This window comes from Cyanistes caeruleus, chromosome 7, assembly GCF_971803275.1.
Source record: "Cyanistes caeruleus chromosome 7, bCyaCae1.hap1.1, whole genome shotgun sequence".
NCBI classification, from domain to species: domain Eukaryota; kingdom Metazoa; phylum Chordata; class Aves; order Passeriformes; family Paridae; genus Cyanistes; species Cyanistes caeruleus.
The window spans coordinates 34374906-34397488 of NC_141707.1; the positions used below are offsets into that span (position 1 = coordinate 34374906).

The window sequence follows — 22583 nt, forward strand, 5'->3', positions numbered from 1 at the left end:
GCAGGCTGTAAAATGACTTGACCTGTGATAACTGCAGTTAATCAAGGTGAAACAAGGAACAGAAGAGAGCTGGCTGGTTCCTTGGACTGCTGTTCTGCAGACAGTGACACTCCTTGCATTCACACTGCCTGCCTTTCCTTGAACCTAATAGCCAAGATCTTTAGCTGATGTTTCCTTTTCTGGATTGCAATAAAAGAGATAAAAGATCCAGCTTCACTTTTTCCTTATGCAATTATGTTTACAAATATATGTCATAAAGTGGTCTTAACAGAAAAGTTATAAAAGAATGAATCAAAGAAAAGAGACCCTAACGCAACATCTGTTATGCCTTTTACAAGTACTGAGATTTTACACAGCTGCCTTTAGTGTATGATTCCATATGCACAAAGACATTTCAAGAGTTCTAAAATAAAAGATTGATCTTTTATTCAAATCTTAAAAACAGGATGCCTTTTTTTGAGATAACTCTGCATTTTTGATTAGTTAATTCTTAAAACATCAGCAAAAATATGAACTACCTCGAGTTGTGTAATTTCCTGCATGTGAATTTGGTGAAGCTCTGACAGAAATCTCAGTTGGCACAGTGATGTGAATAACCACGACATTGCCACCTACCAATAAACTGACAGCTGGATTCCACAATAGGAAACTGGGATTAAGCATGTTAACCTCAAAGCCCAAAGGTACAGGAAGACAATCCTGGGTTTTGCATTAAATTTTTCCACAATGGAAAGATACTTTTATAGAGTATGTCTGAAATTAAATAAGCTCTTTTCTTATTTATAAAGTACTGGAACATTTCAATGACACTTTTTTCCAAATACTATTCCAAGTTTTTTACATTTACACTTCAGAGGTGAACAATTATTTTAAAATCAGTGAATAATAGTTAAAATTCATAAAGGACTCTGCTCAGCTTGACTCATATGCTTTTCAGATTTAATCTCTCTGAACATTTGAGTTTCATTGAATTTTACCATGAAAATGATTACAGAGCATGCATTTTTATGTCACAGTTGCAGGCATTTATACAATATTAAATGTAGGGCATCATATGAATGAAAAGTATTATGTAAAATAACCGATTTAAAAAAAAAAAAAAGAGAGAAAATAATGGCAAGCATAGCTTTAAAAACTCAACTCTGGTATCTCCTTGCTACAGACAGGCAGAAAAATCACAGTGGCTATTTTTACTTCCTTCATATTCAGCTTAATGGCCACCAACACCTGAGCAGAGAGCACACTGTGCATAGCAAGTGTCCTTATCACTCCTCTGTGACCCTGTGGGACCACACAGGTGACATTGCCAGGGTGGCCAGGTTAAATGGTGCTTGAGTGCCCTGAGCAGAGCTCTGTGCCCAGGGGAGAGAAGCTGCAGTCTGAGGTTGCTGAGTGATGAGTGAAAGATGGCAGCAGTCTCTCAGTAGTTATCAAATGATGTTCCCAGCCTGCATTTCCTCAAGGGCCTGTGGAGCCTCCCAAGATGTGACAGCCAGAAGGGCCAGGTGGCAGCTGGGGAGGGAAGCACTCCTTGTGCAGCAGCCCAGGAGAAGCTCATTGCACTCACAACTGATTTGACTACAGAGGCAAAAGTAAAAAATTAAAATCATGGTTGTAGTAGGCACTCACATGTTTCAGTGGCAGCTTCAGCTGTCTCAGGTGTGGGTGTGATCACAGCCCTGTGTTCCCAGGAACAGCTCTGCTCCTCACCCCAAACCTGCCAGGTGCCCCCGAGGCAAAGTGGGGCTGCAGCACAGACACATACACGGCTGCTCCTGAAATACAGCTGCTCCTAAAAGCACTGAATGGCTTCTGAGAGCCAGACTAGGGAAAAGCTGAAGAAATCTTCACTTTCACGAAGAGGGGCTGGTGTTAGATGAGTTATGAACAAAGCAACCATCAGACTCAAAGCCCTTAAGAAAAGAAAATTTCCAGTGGAGATATTTCCAAATATTTCAAATTTTTAAAAAAATCTTTATGGAAAGCATTTTATTTGCATAAGATCTCCAGTAAAAATCCCTGTCTGGAAAGGACTTTTTGGTTATTAACTAATTAAATTTCTGCCTCCTATTTCTCCTATTCTCCATATTGTTACTATAAAGAAAGGGGGTGAGAATGTGTGATTTCTTGTGCTGCTCCACCAAAGGAACTGCTCAGGTGGATGCTGACCAGGGACTCCTGCAGAATTTGCAACTATTAAATGTGGTTTTCTTGCCTCAGTCACTGGCAACAGCTCTTTCACCCCAGTGACCAGAAGGCATTAGATCCAAGCTTGTGTCAGCTGAAACAATGCTGGTTACAGTGCCTCTGCCAAAGCATTGTGAAACACACAAAAAAGAATGAGATAAACAAAAAATAAAACAAACAAGCCCAAACCCACAGGTGGTGAAAAGCACTTTTTCCTGAAAAAGTTGACAAAGTGAGAGAAGGTGGATACAGCTGTGATAATGCAGAAGAACTGGAAACAGCCAACCTAATGTTGAAGGTAGTAAAGTTCAGAGCATAGTTTGATTTAGTTATATGATCTTTAAACTGAAACAGTGTGTGAAAAACAACCTTGGGTCAGAAATCCATCATGTTACTGCAAACAGAATAAAAGCATGTTTTCTGTCCTTATAATCTGCATGGAATGTTTTGCTGAAAGGGAGAGTTACAGTGCTTCACTCATTTCCAAAACTAATTATGTAAGCAGACTTTTTCCTAGACAATCACAAAATAGTTTTAAGTCAGGCTCTGTAATTTAAACAGAAATTAGCAATTATATGGTAATTTCATCCTTATCACCGAGATAGCCATGCATGGCTCAAGTGTGCACTGAAAGAGTGACTCAGGCCACTGCAGACAAAGGCTCTGCTCATACCCCAGAGCCACAGGACATTTAGGCAGATCATGACCCATTGGGAAGGTGTATCTGTAAATTCCCTGACCAAAATATGCCATAGTGGCAAAAGAGAGGATTTGCTGATGAAAATACACACTAAACTGGAGGTTTCTAATACCATGAGCTGTATTGCTCATGCTTCTAACACTTCAGGAAATGCTGATTAAAAATTCCAAATCTGGTGTGAAGACTGCAATTGTCATCTGCCCTGGCTGGTTTGCCTGCTCAAAAACTCTTTTCTCCAAGGTACAGCTGGGACTCTTCTTGTTCTGTTTGCATATCAGCTAATTACTTATGTCACAACACATCCTTATTATGGGATGGGAAATGATTTCTAGCAAGCAACTCTTGGAGCCACTAAGAGCTTTAAAACTGCTTTAAACTCTGAGGCAGGTTAAAGAGCCTTATTGGGAGGAGCAATGAGCATCAGTGCATGTGCAGAAAGCTCCATGCAACAGGAGACAGCTGACACTTCTGCAATGTAGGCACTGCTGAGTGCTCAGGCAGGAAGGGAGGGGTGAATTATATTCTAGCTGTAACTGGAAGCTCTGATCTAGCTAGAAAAAAACCTCAGCATTAAAATGCAGTTCCAGGGTTATGGAATGCATTATTTGGGAAAGCTGAGGGTTTTTTGGTGGGAGAAGCCACTGCCACACGTGTTCCACTGTACAGAGGAGGAGCGCACAATCATCATCTCCTCCTCCACTGAAAGCAATGAAAGCAAGGCAGCTCTATGTATTGGACACAGGGATATCAACTTTGCAGCAGTCAAAACAGGATTTATGGCAGAGGTCACAGAGAACAACACCTTTGACTGCCAGACACGTGTTCTTGAAATTAATTAGAATGAGGTAATACAAAAATTGAGGAACAATGTCAACCTTCTAAGAGAGAGAGAGAGATTAATTTGTATTAATTTAATTATAGTAGCAGGTAAGATCAACCTTTTTATCTACCTTACCTCATCGAGACATCTTTCATACTGTTCTCTCTGATTTTCATTTTCCAGAGCCAGCGCTGAATTCTCTGCCTACAGTAAAATGGAATAAATAAATAAATATGTAAATTTAGCAAAGGTTATCTTTCACCACCTGACAATTCATAAAAATCCCCAGGGGGCTTGCCTACTGTACTTCTTCCAGATCCAGAATAAAACACACTGAACAATTTATTTTGCTGCAGGTTGGTGCTTTGAGTAAAACCAGAAGTGACATTCATTTATGAGATTATTCACACCCTGCATTACAATTTGGAACAATATCATAGCAGATATTCCACGTATGTCCACCATCTCACCTTGTCAGGTGCAATAGAGTTGGCAATGAAACACTATAAAAGATATTGACATATCCTCTCTCTTTTCTGTTTGGAGGGAACCTGCTACCTGAGAACCACTTGGACACAGAGGCAGCCGCTATCACAGGGAAGCAAAAGCCAGCATTATGTAAATTTTTCACTGTGGCAGCCCCTCTCAAGCCTGGTTTCTGCAGTGGGGAACCCCACATGCACAGGTCATTCTACAGCTAATTGGTGAATTATTAAATCCTTTAACTGACTAATTATTTAATCCTTTAACTGTAAAAACTGACTTTTTTACAAAAAAAGTTGGATTATTTCAAGAGTTAGAGGCATTTTGCTACATCTAAATGCAGTCTTGAAGTCAGACTTTTTTCTCCCACATATGAAATTTTAAATATGATAAAATTTCCTGTGCAATAGGGCCTTTCATCTGTCTTTAGTTTTCATTGCGCTCACATTTCTGCATAGTAAAAACTTAAAAATAGCACAATCTGGTAAGTAAATCACAGTAAAGTATTTTTCTCTATATATCTGTATTGACTTCAGGAATTCTTACAGTATGGGAAAAGGAAAATCTCTAAAGTGTGATGTAGTTTCATCAGAGCAAGTTTCAACTAGTCTTCTCTTAAAGACTGAGAAACTAAAACAACATATATAAAAATCTGTGAGTTAAAACTGGCTCTAAAAATCTCTCTGCCTCTCATGCATAACTTCCCATCACATAACCATAACACCAAAATCAATACATTCCCATAATTACAACTATTATGCAATTTACAGTACTTGCATTACTTTAACCTTGTGTTAACCTATAAAACTTATTTAAGTGCTGTTTCAAAGGGATTGTGGTTACACAAAACAACTGTGATAAATATAGTTAGCATTTGTAGTTCTAGAGGAAAACTAATGTAATGTGCTGCATGGAATGACTCCGTGAAAGATGCACTGTTACCTCTTCCTTGTTAAAAAAAGGCAATGAATCAACAAAATAAGAATCCCAAAGTCTATTAAATTGATTCATTAATAAAAATTTCAAATTCAGCTGAATCATAAAAGTAAGGCTATGAAGCAAAAGCAAATGTACACTATTATCCAGCATCTTGAAAGAGATTGAAGAGTAAAAGTGTGCTAAGAAACAAGGGCATATAGAGTTTACTTATTTAAAAGTCTAAATAAGCAACTGTACAGAGTCTGTGCTTTATCTCCAGGGTACAATTAAAGCCAGCAAAGGTGGTAAAATGCTCTGCATCATATTTTCACAATGTCACCTATGAATGGGTTCAACATATGGCTATAAAAAGTCTATGGGTGATCCTGCAGAGAGCACTGTGAGATGAGGCAGCAAAAAGTAGCAGATGCAAAAGTAGCAAAGAAGAAGAAGCTGCAAAAGCAAAAGAAGCAATAAGAAATCCAGAAGCTGGAGGGCAAATAGTCCTCCAGACTGAAGAGACCATAGTTTGCTTTTACAGACATATTCTTTCAGATTGATTGATAAAATAAAGATATGTTCGTTACATAAAAATATTCCTGAGTTAAAGATTTTCAGACATTTTCTCTATGAACATCCCCCTAAAAATGCCATCCAAAAGAAATTCTTACTGTTCTGAAGCAATCATTAAAGGATTATTCTGCACAGACTTCCACTCACACACATTGATATACCTATGGACTTTGGTTTTAATTTTCATTTTTATTAACATAAAAATACATAGTATGATTTTATCCTGAAATAGTTTGGGCTAGCTGCTTGCACACAGAAATGTGTAAAAGAACTAGAGCACACACTTGTACTATATGAAATATACAGAGAGCTCCCCATGCTTCTCTGACTCCATGTTTTGGAATGCTGTAAAATGGAATGCTAAATCATCCTGGATCTATTCACTGAACCTCTGATTTCAGCAAGCTATTCCATTACAGACAGGCTACTAAAATTAGGAAATCTCAACCTGACAGCATTATAAATAAATGTTACATTTCAGCTCTTATCAATCCACAGTGGAAACATCTGTATAATAAAACCTATTCTCACACTGCTGGCTTTAAAATTGTAGTGAAAGGATATAACACAGTCAGTGCTAGCTTGACTTTTGTGCTTCCTGATTGCCAAGCAAATCATGCCTATTTATTTGGCATTTTTGTAATGAGGACTAGACTAGAAGGGAACACTTGACTGACTTTGCTTTACAATCTGTGCCAGTTCCTACAACTGGGGAAAACCAGTACTTGATATATTAAATCACTCTACAGTGCAACCAAATACTTCATAATAATCATTCCCCCGAAAGTATTCATTTGGAAAATTTGTAACAGCACTTATAGTCTCAAAACCCTGCCTCCTAATCCAAACCTTCATTTATTTAACAGAAATCACTGGGTTTTGATGTTATTGTAAGGCTGCTCAATTTTTGCTCCAAAGGATCTGCCTTCCTCTCGTATTGTACATTCTGGGCATCCTCTGCCAGTTAAGCAGAGTACATCTCCTTGAAGGAAACTGCTATTAAATTTCCATTTATATTTTCAGGCCACACTTAGAGAAGGCTAAGCTGCAGGAAGAAGCCTCCCTCACTTCTCACAGCTCGAAGGCTTTTGCACACTTGCAGGCACCCAGGGGCAGTGACAGCTCTGAGCCCAGCGCAGGCACTAATCCCATCCCTGACCTGGCAGGGGACTATGCAGGGAAAACTGAGCTTGCTGAGAACTGAGAACACTTTCTGAGATAGCCACCGATTTCTACAGTGATCCCTAGTTGTAGGCATAGCTGTCCTCTAGGGATTTGTGTATATTTTATGTCCCACATAGAAATGAACAATCATTCTCTGTCCCTCAGCCTTGCTAACACTGAAAGCCTGGCACACACAGAGCTCTCAGTGCCTGCCACCAGCACCTCAGGCACACACACAGCATTTCTTGGGGAGACAGTTTGAGAAGTACAGCAGCGTTCAGTCAGCCAAAAGTAACTGTGGCATAACTCACCACTAAATGAAACATCAGTACGTGCTGCTTTTGGGTCATTATAGATTCAAGGCTCCGAAAATGTCAAAATAGACATTCCCCCAATTCTGATTTGGGAGAAAGTATTTTCCATTAGAGTCTCTCCCAACTTTGGAAAATTTAAAGATGACTTGGATAATGCTAAGCACCCTCCAACTTCCTGAATTAGAGACAACTAATGACTAAACTAAGCGTTTCTGAATTGTGAGGTGGAATTTGAAAGGTAAAGCTTCAGACTGCTTTAAGAAAACAGGCTGCCTTGAACTGATACCACTGTTAACATATAGTCATTATGAGAGACTTTGTCAACTGATTTTAATTCCTTCCTCAGGACAAACATAACTATGGTAATGATAAAAATTCTTTGAGTCAGCTAATAGCTTTCTCCTGTAGATATTTTTCTCTTGTGGGGCAGCTGTTTGCACGGTTTCAAAGTTAATAAAAAGCTACACACCTGATGCAATCCTCTGCACATTCATAATGACAATGAAATTAATTAAAACATTGGATTTTCTACTAGAATGCACGAATAAAAGAGAAGCATGATTAAAAGAGAATTATGTACTAGACAGTTTTCCTTACTCAACCTTTGTCTCTGAGTTGAGACAAAACAAAAGGGTGGGAGGGAGAAGAAAGAAGAAAGCAGGGAGTGATATGCATTTTGCACTAAGGGAAGAGGAGATCACAGAACCATAGGTTGGTTTGGACCAGAAAGGACCTTTAAAGATTGTCTAGTCATGGGCAGGAGATGAAGGTCTAAAGGTTGTACGTCTAGTTAGCAGCTCAGCATGCTCTGAAGGTATCATCAATAAAGGTCAAGAGGAACAAAGTTATGACAGTGAACTTTAAAATCCCTGACAGAATGCTACCCCACAGTTACCATGTGCTCTCCTTTGTTATTCATATTAAACTGTTTGTCCATTTGTAGAAAGCTGTATCGATTTACACAGACATTCATTTGTCATGCCCAGTGCAGTGTATTAAGAACTGTCCAAGCACTACAAATGTACTCAGCAATTTTTCCCTGCTTTCAGCCTCTGATTTTGTATATTTGAGCTGAATTCTCTACAGCTTCCTACAGCACATGAGAGGTCAAACCCTGTTGTTGGCAAAGTAAGAAGTGATGCTGTTGCATTTTCTCCTTAGGTCCTTGGAGCATTTATGATAAGCTGCTGCTCTAGGAAGAGTTTACCACTTGAACCACCTCTGTGTCTGTGGTCACAGGGAACTTTTTGCATGTTTCTGGCCCTGATATGCATAAAATTTGTCCTTTGAAAGACTAATCCAAGAAATTGTCAGAAAAAAGTTTACCACCATACTTATGGTGGTCAGAAGAGCTGAAAATTACATTTGTGCTTTTAAATCAATGTAATTGTAGCAACAAAAGCCTTAATTTAATTCCAGCACTATAACATCATTTCCACTGGCCACTTTCCAGTGCCTTTTATATTAGTAAAGACAGCTCTTTGCTAGGAATAAAATGGGAACTGCACCTCAAGGCCACCTGCCAACATTTGGATGTTTTCACCTTGTTCTTTACACTTTTTCCCACAACAGATCAAAGCTTGAGGCAACCACGGAGCATCTCCCTGCTGGACAGCTCTGCTCCCTGGCCTGACATCCCCAGGACACTGAGACTGGGGAGTGCCACCTACTGATGAAATAATCAGTGAATTTAGTGGAATAATACTTAATTAAAGTGCTTTCTTATTCAGATGTCCTAGTCTTAACTATTTCTTCTGGTTCATGAAGATGGGAGAAAAAAAAACCAACAAAACACCAAAACAAACAAATTAGTGATATGATGACAACAAGGCTTCTCACCCTTGATTCAAAACACTTAGCCTTCTCAGTAGCATTTTCTGTTTTATTTTTTAATAGCCAGTTATATTTAACCTCACTTAATACATTTGACATATTTTATCTGAAATATTCGGCCAGTTTTTAATTCCCATTCGCTTAAAGCATGGCACAGAAGCAATACATATGTGATGTTAAATAATAAAACACAGAACCATACAAGTGTCAATTATAATTCTGTCTATAAAAAGGCCACATTAAACCATACTGGGCAGCACTGGTGGGGATTATTCTTGCAATTCACTACTTCAACAACTTTTTTTTTTAATTCTTTACCATTACAAAGCTATATTAAATCTCAAAGTCAGTCTATCTCCCAGGACAGACTCTGCTATAGCTGTGCTCCCCATGGGTTTGTAGACTCATAGAGAGCAGTACAACCTTCTAATGTATGCTAGAAATCAGAAATTTATTCAACATCAAGAAACTAACCACTTAAGGTTACAAAAAGCCCTTGTGTTTAAATGTTTTAACAAAAAGCAGCCCAAGGTCTGTGCAGCTTCTCATGATGCCTCACCAATTATTGATGAGCTGTTTAATGTATTTAAACATGAATTTACAGAAGAAATTATATAACACTTAAATTTTGTGTTGCTTTCATGCTGTCAAAGATCAGAACACAGAATTTGCTCATTTATCTGCAGATTTTTAACAGTTTGAAGGGAAAGACTCCCACCCACAGTCCTGGTTGGGGCTCATAACCACAGAAAGATTTTCCTGTCTGTTGAGCATTTCCCAGTGCACACCAGACAAAACAATGGGTGTCCAACCTAAATGAGGAAGCCTCCCTTTGGAAAGGAGAGTGTAACTAGAATTTAATCCTCCAAATCTACTTACACTGGATAAATGTACAAACTTCAGGAGCCAAATCCAACAAACCAGAACCCAACAAGATTCATACACTGCTGATGAGGCTGTGTTCTAAAAATAACTAAAGCAAACCTCATATTCCTAGGAATTCCTCTCTGAAATACCGTTTTTTTCCCCCAGAATTTGGGGCTGGAATTTTTCAACTGGTAATATTTGTCTTTTTTTTTTTTTCTTTTGGTTAATTCTAAAGTACTTAGGAATGACAAGCCTTTAAAACCTTCAACATTTTCCCTTCTGACACCAGAGAAATGTTTGGAGCTGACATTTTAAGAAGGCTAGGAATAGATCCAGCAAAACAGACTGCATTATATGCACAGGCTTATCTTCAAGCAAATAATCACCTAGGCTCCTACTAACAGATATATCAATAATAGAGTTGTATGTTTACCTGCATGCAAATTGTAGAAAACAGCAAATTCTACCACTATTTACAGAGATAATAATAGACTCTCAACATTTCCACTGGTAAAGCACTGTCAATGCAGGCCTTTGTACAAATGGGTTAAAGTTATAAAGGATGCCTCTTTTTTCCCAAAAAAACTCTTCCAAATGGTCCCATATAAGACATTTTCAGAGCATGAAGAGTAAAAGATCTTTCAATTTTTCTTGCCAAGGGAAATTCTAACTCTTTGGAATAGTAATTATTTGAAATTAGTAAGGATTAGTTGAAAACCATTGACTACTTTAAACCCAGCACTGAAGCTCAATAAGAAAACTTAAGGTACAGTCATTTTCAAAGAAAATACTTGCCTTGCAAGGAAACATTTTGGAGAAGACTTTTATCAATATTAGATATGTCAATTAGAGATGTCAATTTAGAAGTGACATTGAAACCAATAGCTAAATTTTGGCATTGAATCCTTTTGAAATGATACAAAAGGCAACAACCTTTTAAAAAAGTTTTTAAAAGGTAGTTTTTCTTTTTGTTTTAATGTCAGATCTTGAGGAAAACTCCTGTATTTTAAGGCAGTTTTACAAGCAATAAGAGAAGCCACTTCAGAATATACTGTAAATGAGTTATCCTTCAAAGCTGGGCAATTTTGACCACGAGCTCACTGACACTGTGACAGTTTTGTACTTGCTGTGATTCCATTATCCACACCTGAGTAGCACACAAAGCTTCAAGGTTCATCTAATGGGGAGGTTGAGAAGAATAGGGCACTTCAGATCTGTGTATGAAAATTAATGTTTGGACCACTTTATCCCAGCAGAAAACACTTCTTATCTTTCCCCTCTTGTCTCCAAGACATTCAGAGAAAATATGGAAATACTACTGGTGATTCTTGGCACAGGGAAGTGGATATGGGAAAGGAAGACCAAGGGACAATTGCCTTTAGAGGTAGGAAACCTTGAAATTAAGCATCAGAAAGACAAGGATTACATAAAGAAGTATATTCAGGATTTATTTTTTTTAATTTTTAGAAATTCTATCTGTCAAGAGCAGCTCTTCTCCTCTAAAGTAGCTTTTCTGGTTTTTTTATAATAACATTGGATTGAAAAAAAAAATAAAATTTCACAGGTCAGTGAAAAAAAAATTGCTTTAATGCTGTAACTGGTGCTTCCAGGCTGCTCAGTGCACCTGAACCGAAGGGCTGCTACTAAATTATAGTAAACAGTAAAAATTTGGAGCTCAATTTAGCACCATCTTCAAGGAACACCAACACCAACCTCCTCCCCACTCACCCATCCCACTCCCCCAAGGAAATTACACAACTGAGTTTGCTCATGGGGGCTGAAGATAGAAACAAAATGTTCAGACTTTACTGCCTTCCTGCTTTTTGTCCCCTCATTTAATGTATAACCTACAACACAACTGCATCCCACACCCAATTATTTTGGATCTCACTGGAAGGTAAAACAACAGATGTTTTGCTCTGACTTCAGGGAAAGGGGATGCTGAATATTTATCAAGAAATATTTTTTCCTAATTATTTATCCTAAGTTCCATCATTTAGTTCAAACAAATGTAATTATGAAATAAAATTATTTAAACTGACAGTCTGGAAAACACTGATTCCACACGCTTGAATGTCACATTCACTGGTTGGGTGATGGGAAACTCATACCAGCTCTCTGCTATGCAAGCTGGAAATTTTTTGTTTTGTTTCTTTTCTGAAGAAACATGTATGGGTTTTTCTGAAATGGGAAAAATAAAATATACAACTGGTTTCCCACTTTAGAAAATGTCCCTTGAGCTTTTTTAAGTTTGAATTCCAAGAAAAAGAATGACTTTTCTTTGTTTTACTATGCAATAGGTTTAAAAATTATGTGATAGTGTAATTAATACTGCCACAAAGTATTTTTACACATAATAAAATATAAAATATATTCTTTTCCTCCTCCTATGCTGAATGATTTTACACTGTTCCTTTAAAGACCTCAAGTTAAAAGCTTTCCACCACAATAAGCTATTAATGTCGCCTGTTTCACAGTTCACAACATAAATTTATAACAAGTTTTTCTGTTTTAACTACATGGCAGCACTGAGTTATTCCTGAAGGCGATGTTTCCTGCAATTCCACTCTCTTCATCAGAAGTCACCCATAAGTCAACCTCCCCAGGTATTTCAAAATGAACTTCTCTTGATGGCTTCAGTTATTTCTGTCCCTCCCAGCTAAGGAGCTGTGAAGCCAAGTGGAGCAGGACAGGTATTGGTGCTGTGTTATGGAGAGCATCAAATGCCACAGAACACACAGAAATGGGTTTGCAGCCACTAGCCAGCTCCTAATAACTGAATCACAAAATTACTGCTCATTTCTTGCTAGCTGAAATGAAACTCTATTTGCAAACATCACCCTGCTTCTCCTGAGAGCTTTGAACATTTTTCTCTTTTGTTCTTACAGGCGCACAGCAAGAACTGGGCAATGCCCCTTGCTCCACACAGCAACACGTGGCTTCTGCACTGACATTCGTTAAATTGAAAGCTCTGACTCATTCAATTTTAAAGCTTTTAGAGTGAATTTGAAGAGTAATTATATTTGGCCCAGAAGAACAACAGCCCAGGCTTCAAATTCTGTCTTTTAAAAGATTCAGCAGATCAGAGTTGCTTTTTGTTTTTGTGCTCACTTAAAGATTGGATAAGGATCCTGTGGAAATTTTCTGATGTGGCAGCATCTGACTGTGATCCTAACTAGTTATAGGAAATGTCTCCTATGGATCTGGCTGACATCAGGTCCATCCACATTGGCTTTCTGGCTTGGATGAGCTGTGGGTGTTCCCATCTCCAGTGATTTTTCTGATCATCACAGCTCACACTGTGGCTTGGATCCAATGGACTGGGTTTCTCCTACAGGAAATGGGAAGAGGAACTCCAGCTGCTGCTGGGCTTACCTGGAGTCAGAGGGACTCCCCAAAATGTACACAGCACAAGCCTGAGCATCTGCTCACACTACTCCCAAGGCAGACACACAGTTATAACAGGATATCTTCCAACATCAATAGGGAAGCCTTAAAAAAGTCATCTGCCAGCACAAAAATGTATCCCACAACACCAAAATAAAAGAGAGGCCTGTTGGGAACGTTTTCCTGCACACAAGAGACATGTGCCAGAGGAATTTTTCTACTTGGATATTTTTATGGCTTAGTACATTGTGAAAACAGAAAATAAAAACCTGTACAGAAATATATATATTCAAGCCAGCTACATGGAAAGCAAATTCTATTGTAATTATATATTATTAAGTGCCACTGTGTTATATTGAACTCTTAGTCAATTATCAACTTAACCTTGCCCTTCAGTATATAAAATTTGTCACAGATTTTGTTCTTTGTGCTGACATTTGTTGACAAACTACGTTCTAGGAGGTCCAAGAAATGCCTTAGGCCACAACTTTGGGAGAATGTGGCAAACCAGAAGTTTTTAAAAAAACAAGATTTGGATGAAAATCACAGTCTCATATGGCACATACTTTAGGTCGAAGTTGATGGGATTCAGTGGTGCCCCAATAAGAAGCTCAAGCATGAAAATCACAGCAGCAGCAGCAGCAGCCCAGCCCTGATCTGCAGAATGAGCCAAATTCACATCACACATAATTAAACACAGCTCAAGTGCAGCCACTGGAGCTGCACCCACCCTCACATGTTTAAATTTGATAGCCAAATATAATAACATCAGTATCAAAGATGAGGGAATGTTGCTGTTATCTTATTCCAAGCTCCCGTTCAAGAGCAGGATCAGTGATTAATCAATCGGCCTAAAGGGAAAATGCAGAGAAAAGAACAACAAAAAAATCAATGTATGAAATACTATGCAATGTCACATACACCTAGAACTGATCACATTACTGCTCTGTCAGATTGGCCTGCAATTGGGAAATATTCCTGTCTGGCAGATGTCACCAGCAAGGCAAATCACTTGCTCAAAAAGAGCAGTAATTCCCATTTCTTATTTCTATTCAATGTCCCTGTGAAAAATACAGGTTTTGCCTAATACTAGCCCAGTTCTTTTTTACAATGAACTAAGAATACATATTTCTACTCATCTAAATGGGTAAAATTTTGAATAGTTACCCTGGAGTCACTGCAAAGGGCAAAATATTTGAGAAAGAGTATAAAAACGACCATCACTGGAATGGAAAAAAACCAAACCCTATATTGTGCCACAGCAAGAGGAGCCAAGAGGAAGACTGTTTCCTTAAAACTGAAGTTATGTCAACACTATCTGCAAAGATCTGCTAAAGCTGGCTCAGGCTGCTGGTGCATTGTTCTACTGGGGCCAATACTCTGGCTCTAGAAGAGCTAATTATCTCAGCTGAAAGCTATTCCATGCAGCTACACTGCTTCTGCTACCTGAACTACTTTGCATGGCAGGGCATTATATAAAAAGACTATGCTGTTTATAAAGCTTGCAACAGAGCCTTTTTCTCTGTTTCACACCTCCTACCTTAATTGAATCAAATTTATGCATGTATGTGTGTAACAGTAATCTCTGCACAGCACTGGGGAGACACTACAATGTCTAACAAAATCCCTTTTATGAGACACAGATCAGACCTAAGTTACAGAAAGAATACTCATTGTTATTTAATAAAAAGAATATTATAATGGTCATTATTGATAACAGCAGCTAACATATAATGACATCAAATAGGACTGAAGGAAATTAACATGGAGGCTGCAACAGACTTTTCTCTGACATGTCTAAGGCCTGAATAAGCGAATTCCATAAGGTTCAGTAGATGAAAAAGGAGGAGATATTGGAGGCAATTAAGGAGAAACCTCAGCTATTTTGGCCCCACAACCTTCTTGCTGAGAAACCTCCACTCATTTCCAGATTACCATTAACTGCTAAGAGAAATGCTAACCAAGTCTTGCAGCAGGACAGATGCAATAGAAGAAAATATTTTAATTTCTGTTTAAACACACAGCAGTGTCACATAATGCACAACCCTCACCCCCATTTCTCAGCTGATCTGAAACTGCTGCTGCAACAACTTTACAGAGGATTTTGTCTAGCAAAGTAGCCAATGTGTAAGTGCTTCTCCAATTTTAATGAAAAGCTGAATAAAAAATACAGGTGTTACTTCCTCTATTTAAAATAACCTTTCCCTGAAGAACCTGAACGCTAAGACCCAGAACACTTAAAATCAGAAGGGTTTTTCTGGAGGAACAGAAGACAAGAAAGAAACCTGCGGGCTTATTAAAGGGAAACAGCTGTAATCACCAACTGAGCACTTCTCCTAAATAATTTCCAAGTCTTGGCCTTGTCTGAGTACACACTGCCCAAAGAGGAGCAGGAAAACCCATGGATCACAAAGATGAATGAGCACTGTCACCACACGTGATGGAAGGGCAGCAGGGATGCCAGGTATTCCTGTGGGAAGGGAAGAAGCTCTGCCCTCTAGATGGCATTATGTGCCTGTGGATCCCAGATGGAGCTGGAGAGCCCTGCCAGGCAAGGTAAGCACATCCCCACCTGCACAAGAAACATGGGCAGAGGTCAGGAAAATCAGGTGGCAGCTCCTGGTCTGTGTGGGAAGGTGAGAGCTGCACATTCCTGAAGGGCAGGGCAAGGACACAGACCTGTTTTTCCCATGTGGAAAGCAAGTGTGCTCAGCCTAAGGTGAAAAGAAATGGAGGATCTGACCCCGTATGGGGAAAGGCAACTTAACTGGAAGGGGTGGGCACTATGTAAAAAAATATAATAAAAACCAAAAACAAACAGAAAACAAAAATTGTTCTAATGAATAAACAAAACTCCCCTTGACATTTAATAGCTTCTGAAGCAGACAACTGTACACTAAAATGTGCAATATTGACATCCATGCACATGAGGCTATAACACACCCATGTGTAGCTTTTTTGACTACACACTGAAATTTAACACTTAGTGATAATCAGATATCTACAGAACCATCAGCAAAAATCAGTTTCATGCATAATGGACCAATGTCAGACTATTCCACATTTGATTTATCTATCCTCTCTATATATTTATAGCTAATCTTAAAATCTGTGCTTGTCACCATGACAGATTAAGCAGACTTAAAAATAATCATTTGGGTATTTTCTGCTGTGGACTATCAAATTAGCTGCATAATAAAGCCTGTGAATATCAAATTTCAAGAGTATGTTAATCGCACAGGTTTCAAATGTATAGTTAAGCATTTCCCAACATAGGAGCCAACACTTACAGGCTAGAATTCAGCACAGAGCCCCTAATTCTAGTGTATGAGTATAAATATACCTGCCCAGGATTCCTCCTATAATCTCTAATGCTGTATTTCTACAAGATGAACAAAAAAGAAATCACTACCAAATTAAGAAAAAGTGTATCACCATGAGATGCCAATACTGTTTAAACATTTTCAAGGTTAGTAAAGAGAAATTAAAAGAAAAATTATTTTACTATGTTGCAAGTGAAGAGTTGTAAGGGATTCAGCTCTAACAGCCGAGGTAAATTAATTGGCATTTCCTATGCAGCCAGTGGAGAACATCCACAGAATACTTGGATTTTTAAAATAATGTTAGTTTGAAATGAACTGCAACTATTTATTTAGTTTATGAGCTGTAGAACTGTCATTACTGTCAGCCAAATTGCATGCATTAGTATGTAAATTAAAAATATAGGGCGTGATTCTAAAAACCTCTGTCACATAGAAGCTTTCCTCTGAAAGAAGCTCCACTGTGAGTAATGAGCAGGCTCACAGAAAGGGCTTGTGGAGAGCCAGGCCCAGAGTGCACAGCTGAGAGAAACTATTTAAAAAAACTACTGAGTCTCCCTCTCTGCAATGATGGATGTGAGGGGATAAACACAGCTACCTAGATCTATAACAGTGCTGGAAAATCTCATTCCATTCCGCGGGGAGAGTGGATTCTCAATTGCACCGCGTGCCTGATTGCTAAAAAAGGGAAGTTACATTAACTGCTGATTATCTGCGAGAAGGCGCCACACTTGGAAAGAAGGGCACTGAAAAACTATCATTAGATTATAAAAGGCAGACAGGAAGAGCAGACTCCTTCACTGCAAGCCAGCAAGGACTGTGTGCAGAATACAGTTAACATTCATTACAATAGAGAAAATCTGACAGCTTTAATAAAACCGAGATGATTTTCCTTGACTCCTGTGACTTACCTTTTCTTCACCGACTACACCTATTCCTCAGACCTTCTGGCACCAAATCATTATTCTTGTGGCCATATTCAATACTCTGAACTATTTAAAGACTGTTGTTATGTCAGCTGGATAAGTACCACAGAGCTTTCTCTGTGGTACACAGCTGTAAGAAAAGAGCCATTGGGCTGAAACTTGGAAAATCTTAGAAAAAAATATATGTAATTTCATTTGGCTGTGGTAGCATGAACATTAAATGCTTATCTATGTTCTCATTTGTTTCAATAAAATCTCCAGATCTCAATATTTTGTCTTGAGGATTCTATAGTATATCTATAATTTTTACAACTGCATGCACCAAAACTTAGGAAAAAAATCACCGCTGTAGGTGGACTAAAGGATATGCTAAACAATACCCTGGCTAAAATATTAATGTCAAGTAAAAAAATTGCATATAAGACACATGTATCTGTTGCATCTTCTCCCACCTGCAAGATGTTAGATTCACTGTCCTGGAAAAGAGCATTTTACATCATTCTGCCTTAAAAAGGAAGAAATCGGGAACAGCACAAGTTATTCACTCCTTTCCTGTGTGCCTTGAACCTCACTGGGATACAGTGATGTGTGTGATAAGCACTGAAGCTAGAAAGTAACTTTCATTAAAACCTGTTTACTGCATGAGCAGGCTAAAGGAGAAAAATTCTGATATGCAGCAAAATTCATGAGTAGCTGATGGGGTATGACGCTATCACACGCTTAAAACAATTAAATGCTGTTTTAAGACACAGCAGAACAAGAAAAAGAGTTGAAGCATATTCTCCTGAGCACTTGGTTGAATGAGCTTATTTCAATATATTACTGCTTTGTGGGTATCTCAGAGTACAAAAGAGAGAGCTGATCTGGAAGCTTTTACCTTTTCAAACATGTGCTAAAGCCTCAGAAGCTCTGTATGTTGTGGCCCAAAACATTTAACTTCTGAATCTCTGCCATGGTGTGTCATAGGAGATCCAATTCAATATTCTTTTATTTTCCCTTAGACTCAATCAGAAAAGAAAACAATACTGGTTTTAACTGAGACTAAAACTCCCGGGAGGCACCATGGTTGATTTTAGAAAGCATTTTAAGATTTTGTTGAACTGAATAGTGAGAAAAATGCAGATAAGCATGGCCTTCTCTATACCTCTTGCACAATGGAGACAATGACTTAATGTTATTTTTATCAAGGCATTCTCCCATTTCAGAAGAGGGAAATATTTGGTGAACAGTGATCAGAATTCAGTCTCTAATGATAGCGGGAAATGGTTACAGCAATGACAGACTAAATCCAAACAGCTCTTCTTACATCCACTGGGCAGAGCTATTTTCAACACCCCTGTTGTAAATTCATATTCCTACTAGATCATCTTGATTTTTCTATGCCAAAAGAGAAATTGCCATGAATCTCAACAGGCTTAGGGGGAAAAAAAAATAAAAGGAGAGAAAAATAGAAAAATAAATATTTTACATGTCTGCAAGAAGTACATCCTCTTCTCATAAATACTTACTACATACTAACTGAACTGAACTGACTGCCAGGAGAGGCTTCTATTAGTCCTCATCCAGATGAGGATATTATTTCCAGAAACATCCCAATAGACAATACTGTGCCAACTATGAAGCTTCACACCCTCGTGGGATGGCTGGAAAAGCCACGGTGGAAGATGTGAACTGGCAGGAGGGGTAGAACCATCTGGGAAGCACATGCTTTTGAGGACTTCAGCAGGAGGAAAGCACCCCAGGGCACAAAAGCAAGGAGAAACAGGTAGCAGCCGTGAGATTTGCTTCCCAAAACCAACTGAGCCACTAAGGACCTACAGCAGATGAGCTCAAGCATCAATAGTGTATAGAAAACATTCCGCTTGATAGTACTTATTTGGTTTTAATTTAAAATTTACTCAGTTGTTGGAAAGCTGGAACAGTTTGCCAATGCTGTTATCTGGAAAGAGCTGGAATAAACTGGACTGGTTTTGAAACCAGTGATGCAATTCCGTGCTGATTCATTATCAGCCACTGTGTAAGTTTGGAAATAAGACTTTCCCTGCCTCATTGTCTGATCCCTCACTATAAAAAACAAAAGAGTTCTTAGGCACAGTTCAGGAAACTAATTATAAAAGTCTCCTACTGAAAATATTTAAAAGTAAAATAATCCAATATTTAGAATTAAGTAGGTTGGTCTTTGGTGACGAATCAGCATAATGAATCTAATTATGTAGATGGCCAAGGCATTGGGCTAAGAAGAGGCTTCTGGCTGAATCAGATTAAACACATTGGCTGGAACAAGACTGGTTGCTACAAAATTTTTAGTATGTTCTACAAAATATTTAAAAGCTTCATGATTTTTCTATGCATCTAAGTCAAGTGATTCACATTTCCTATATACCAGTGAATCAGCTGACTCTCAATAAACAAGAATTCTTTCCTGACAGATATTTTCAGAAACTCAGGCTCTTTGCCTCTACATATGGTGTGTTTCTTTCCATGGAAAAGAAAATAGTTATTAGTTTTCTTACCATTTTACATTGCAGTACATGGAAAATCATTTAAATAAAAATAAGGAAGAGAAAATAAAGAGCAAAATAAAACCAGCAGCATCCCATTCAAAGTTATCTTCTCAATCTACCCAGAGGAATAATGTACCATTCTCATACTTCTTTTTTATAGTTCATAGTTCATTGCTATCATGTCTTTCTTTCTCTGCAGAGTAGTAAAAACATAATATCAGAAATACTTGACATACTTCCTCATTTGTTTAATGGTGATGATACAAGGGAAATTACTCCTCTAATATATTTGAACATTTAGCTTATTATCCTGAGTGAGTTTTCTCCCAAAGCTCAATTTATTAAAACAAAACACATCTTTCTATGATGAACTGTAAAGGGTAAGAGGGCAAAATTATTTAATTAAAATTAGAGTGGTTTCATGATTCTACCCCAGCAGATCCTGCTTCTACTGCAGCTTAGCTTACTGAAACCTTCATTGAGCCTCACTCACCCGCAAGCAATGAGATTTTCACACATGAATTAGGCTTTTCATTCAATAACTTCAAGGTTACAATTTAATGCTACCTCAGTGGTTTGCTGGAAAATGCAAGGTAGGGAGCAGCCCTCAATCAGTATTTTTTGAGGCCAAAAGAATTTGTGCCCATTGCAGCTGGGGAAGCTGACACTCAGAAAACCAGGGGAACCTCGTCTTTGTTGCCCATATTTATTTGATTTTGAAGCAAATACTATGGTTTTAACAAGGTGTTAGCTGTGCACTGTCCCAGTGACTTCATGAGCAGCCAAAAGCAAATATTTTCTAAGCAAGTTGCACTACCTCAGTTGCAAAGAAGGACATCCAAAAGAGCTGGAACATTTCATAGAGTCAGACATGGTTAATTCATACTGAATTACCCTCCCTGCATAAATATCTGCAAATGACAGACTTTAATAAGCCTTCAAAGCTTACACAGTATTTATCTCTGATTAAACTTTTAAAATCAAAGTAACTATAGCTTTTACAGACATGTTTAGATTAAGACTGACATTAATGCTGTATATCAGTTTAAATCACTTGCAATTATGCCGGTGCTTGGTGCTTGTATTTTAATCATTTGAGGCTACATTGGGGCAGAGAAGCCATAGTTCCATCTTGGAAAACAAAGCTTTGGGACTCTCTTAAGGCCTTTACAGACACTATTTGTCTAATATAGAATATCCTTAAAGCTTCCCTCTGTTGACGGTAAATGTGTAAATTGTTCTTGCTGGAAAAAAGAAATAGTAGACAATCTTGAAATGAAAATCCATATAACACCTGACATACCCAGGAGAGCAAATTAAGGCTTTGTGAAAAATCCCCAACTTGTAAGTATACCACTTTGGAAATATAACATTATTGTTTTACGGGAATTGAGAAAATGGTGAAAAAATCTGGAATTGCTGTATGGAGGTTGATGTATGTCCAGAATAAATTATACTTTTTGTGTATTTCTGGCTACAATTAAGGAAAAAATAAAGCAGTTCTTCTGGTGATGAAAGAAGAATTTAAAAAAGGAAATTCCACCATGGAGTTCATATGTTATTCACCATATTTCATTAATATTTCATTTTTTGCAGCACTCCAAATACACAGAGAAGATATCAGAGAATAGTTTTTTTCTTTGTAAGAGTTAGAAGGCATTTGATCATAACTACTGAAGTAAATTAAATGGCATTTCAAGAGCAGCCAACTAAAAATGCTGAAGGCACAAAGAAATTTTGATATCCAGGAAATCACAATTAATTTCAACAGTGTAAAATGGGACACAAGATGGTGTGAACCATTTTTTATTTGTCATCTGTTTCATTTGATTAGAAACGTATGGGATTTATCAGTCAGTAGAGTGGAAATAGAATTTGCTGCAAACGATAAAGGACGTAAAAAAAAATTATACGCAAAAGGAGTAATGGGAGAATATGTGCAGATATCTCTTATCAAAGAATGTGATAGCTTTCACTTGGGCTGACTACAAAGATACTTTATTATAGTGATTTGTAGTGTTCAGTGAGAAAATTTCTAGGATAAACAGAAGTTAATACATCATAAAAGGTATTACTGAAATTTATTTGGCAATACAATTGAAGGCAAAAAAAGGAGAAATTTTAAATACAACTCCCATGATATAGAAGCTATTTAAAGAAAGTTTTCTATGAAAACAAAGCCTTTCCCCTTTTCTCATTCTCAGATTTCCTGCTCCATATCCAACTGACCAGGATGACTACAGATTTTTTCCCATTCACAGAAACTCCTGAAGAAAACCACCATGTACCTCACATCCAGGTAGTCCAGGAAGGGCAGAAACAATTTACTCTATGAAATTATTTTCCCTTACAGACATTACAAATGAAAGAAACTAAATAATCTGTTATATTGTACACGTATCTGGAGGAGCTACCCATTTATCCCTGAGCTGAAGGATAGCCTTTCTCTTTTGGTACTTCATTCACTGGAAAATGAGCTCAGATTTATCCAAATTTTTATGTGAGCAGCCAAGAGAAGGTATTAACCAGAACAAAAAATGCCTGCTGGATCTAAACTTTAATAGAATAAAAACTTCACACCACTCGT

At 37.9% G+C, this 22583-nt stretch overlaps 1 protein-coding gene across 15 annotated transcripts in view; it reads right to left on the reverse strand.

The window, feature by feature from the left end:
- Positions 1-22583, reverse strand: part of NCKAP5 (NCK associated protein 5) — a 453280-nt gene that overhangs the window by 90010 nt on the left and 340687 nt on the right. For all 15 annotated transcript variants that reach the window (XR_015289529.1, XR_015289528.1, XM_086898613.1 and 12 more), the window contains one exon: positions 3843-3911. Coding sequence is in view for 13 of the 15 variants with exons in the window: in XM_086898613.1 (XP_086754739.1) it covers positions 3843-3911 (69 nt within the window). In the remaining 2 variants the exon portion in view is untranslated. The remainder of the gene's footprint in view (positions 1-3842; positions 3912-22583) is intronic.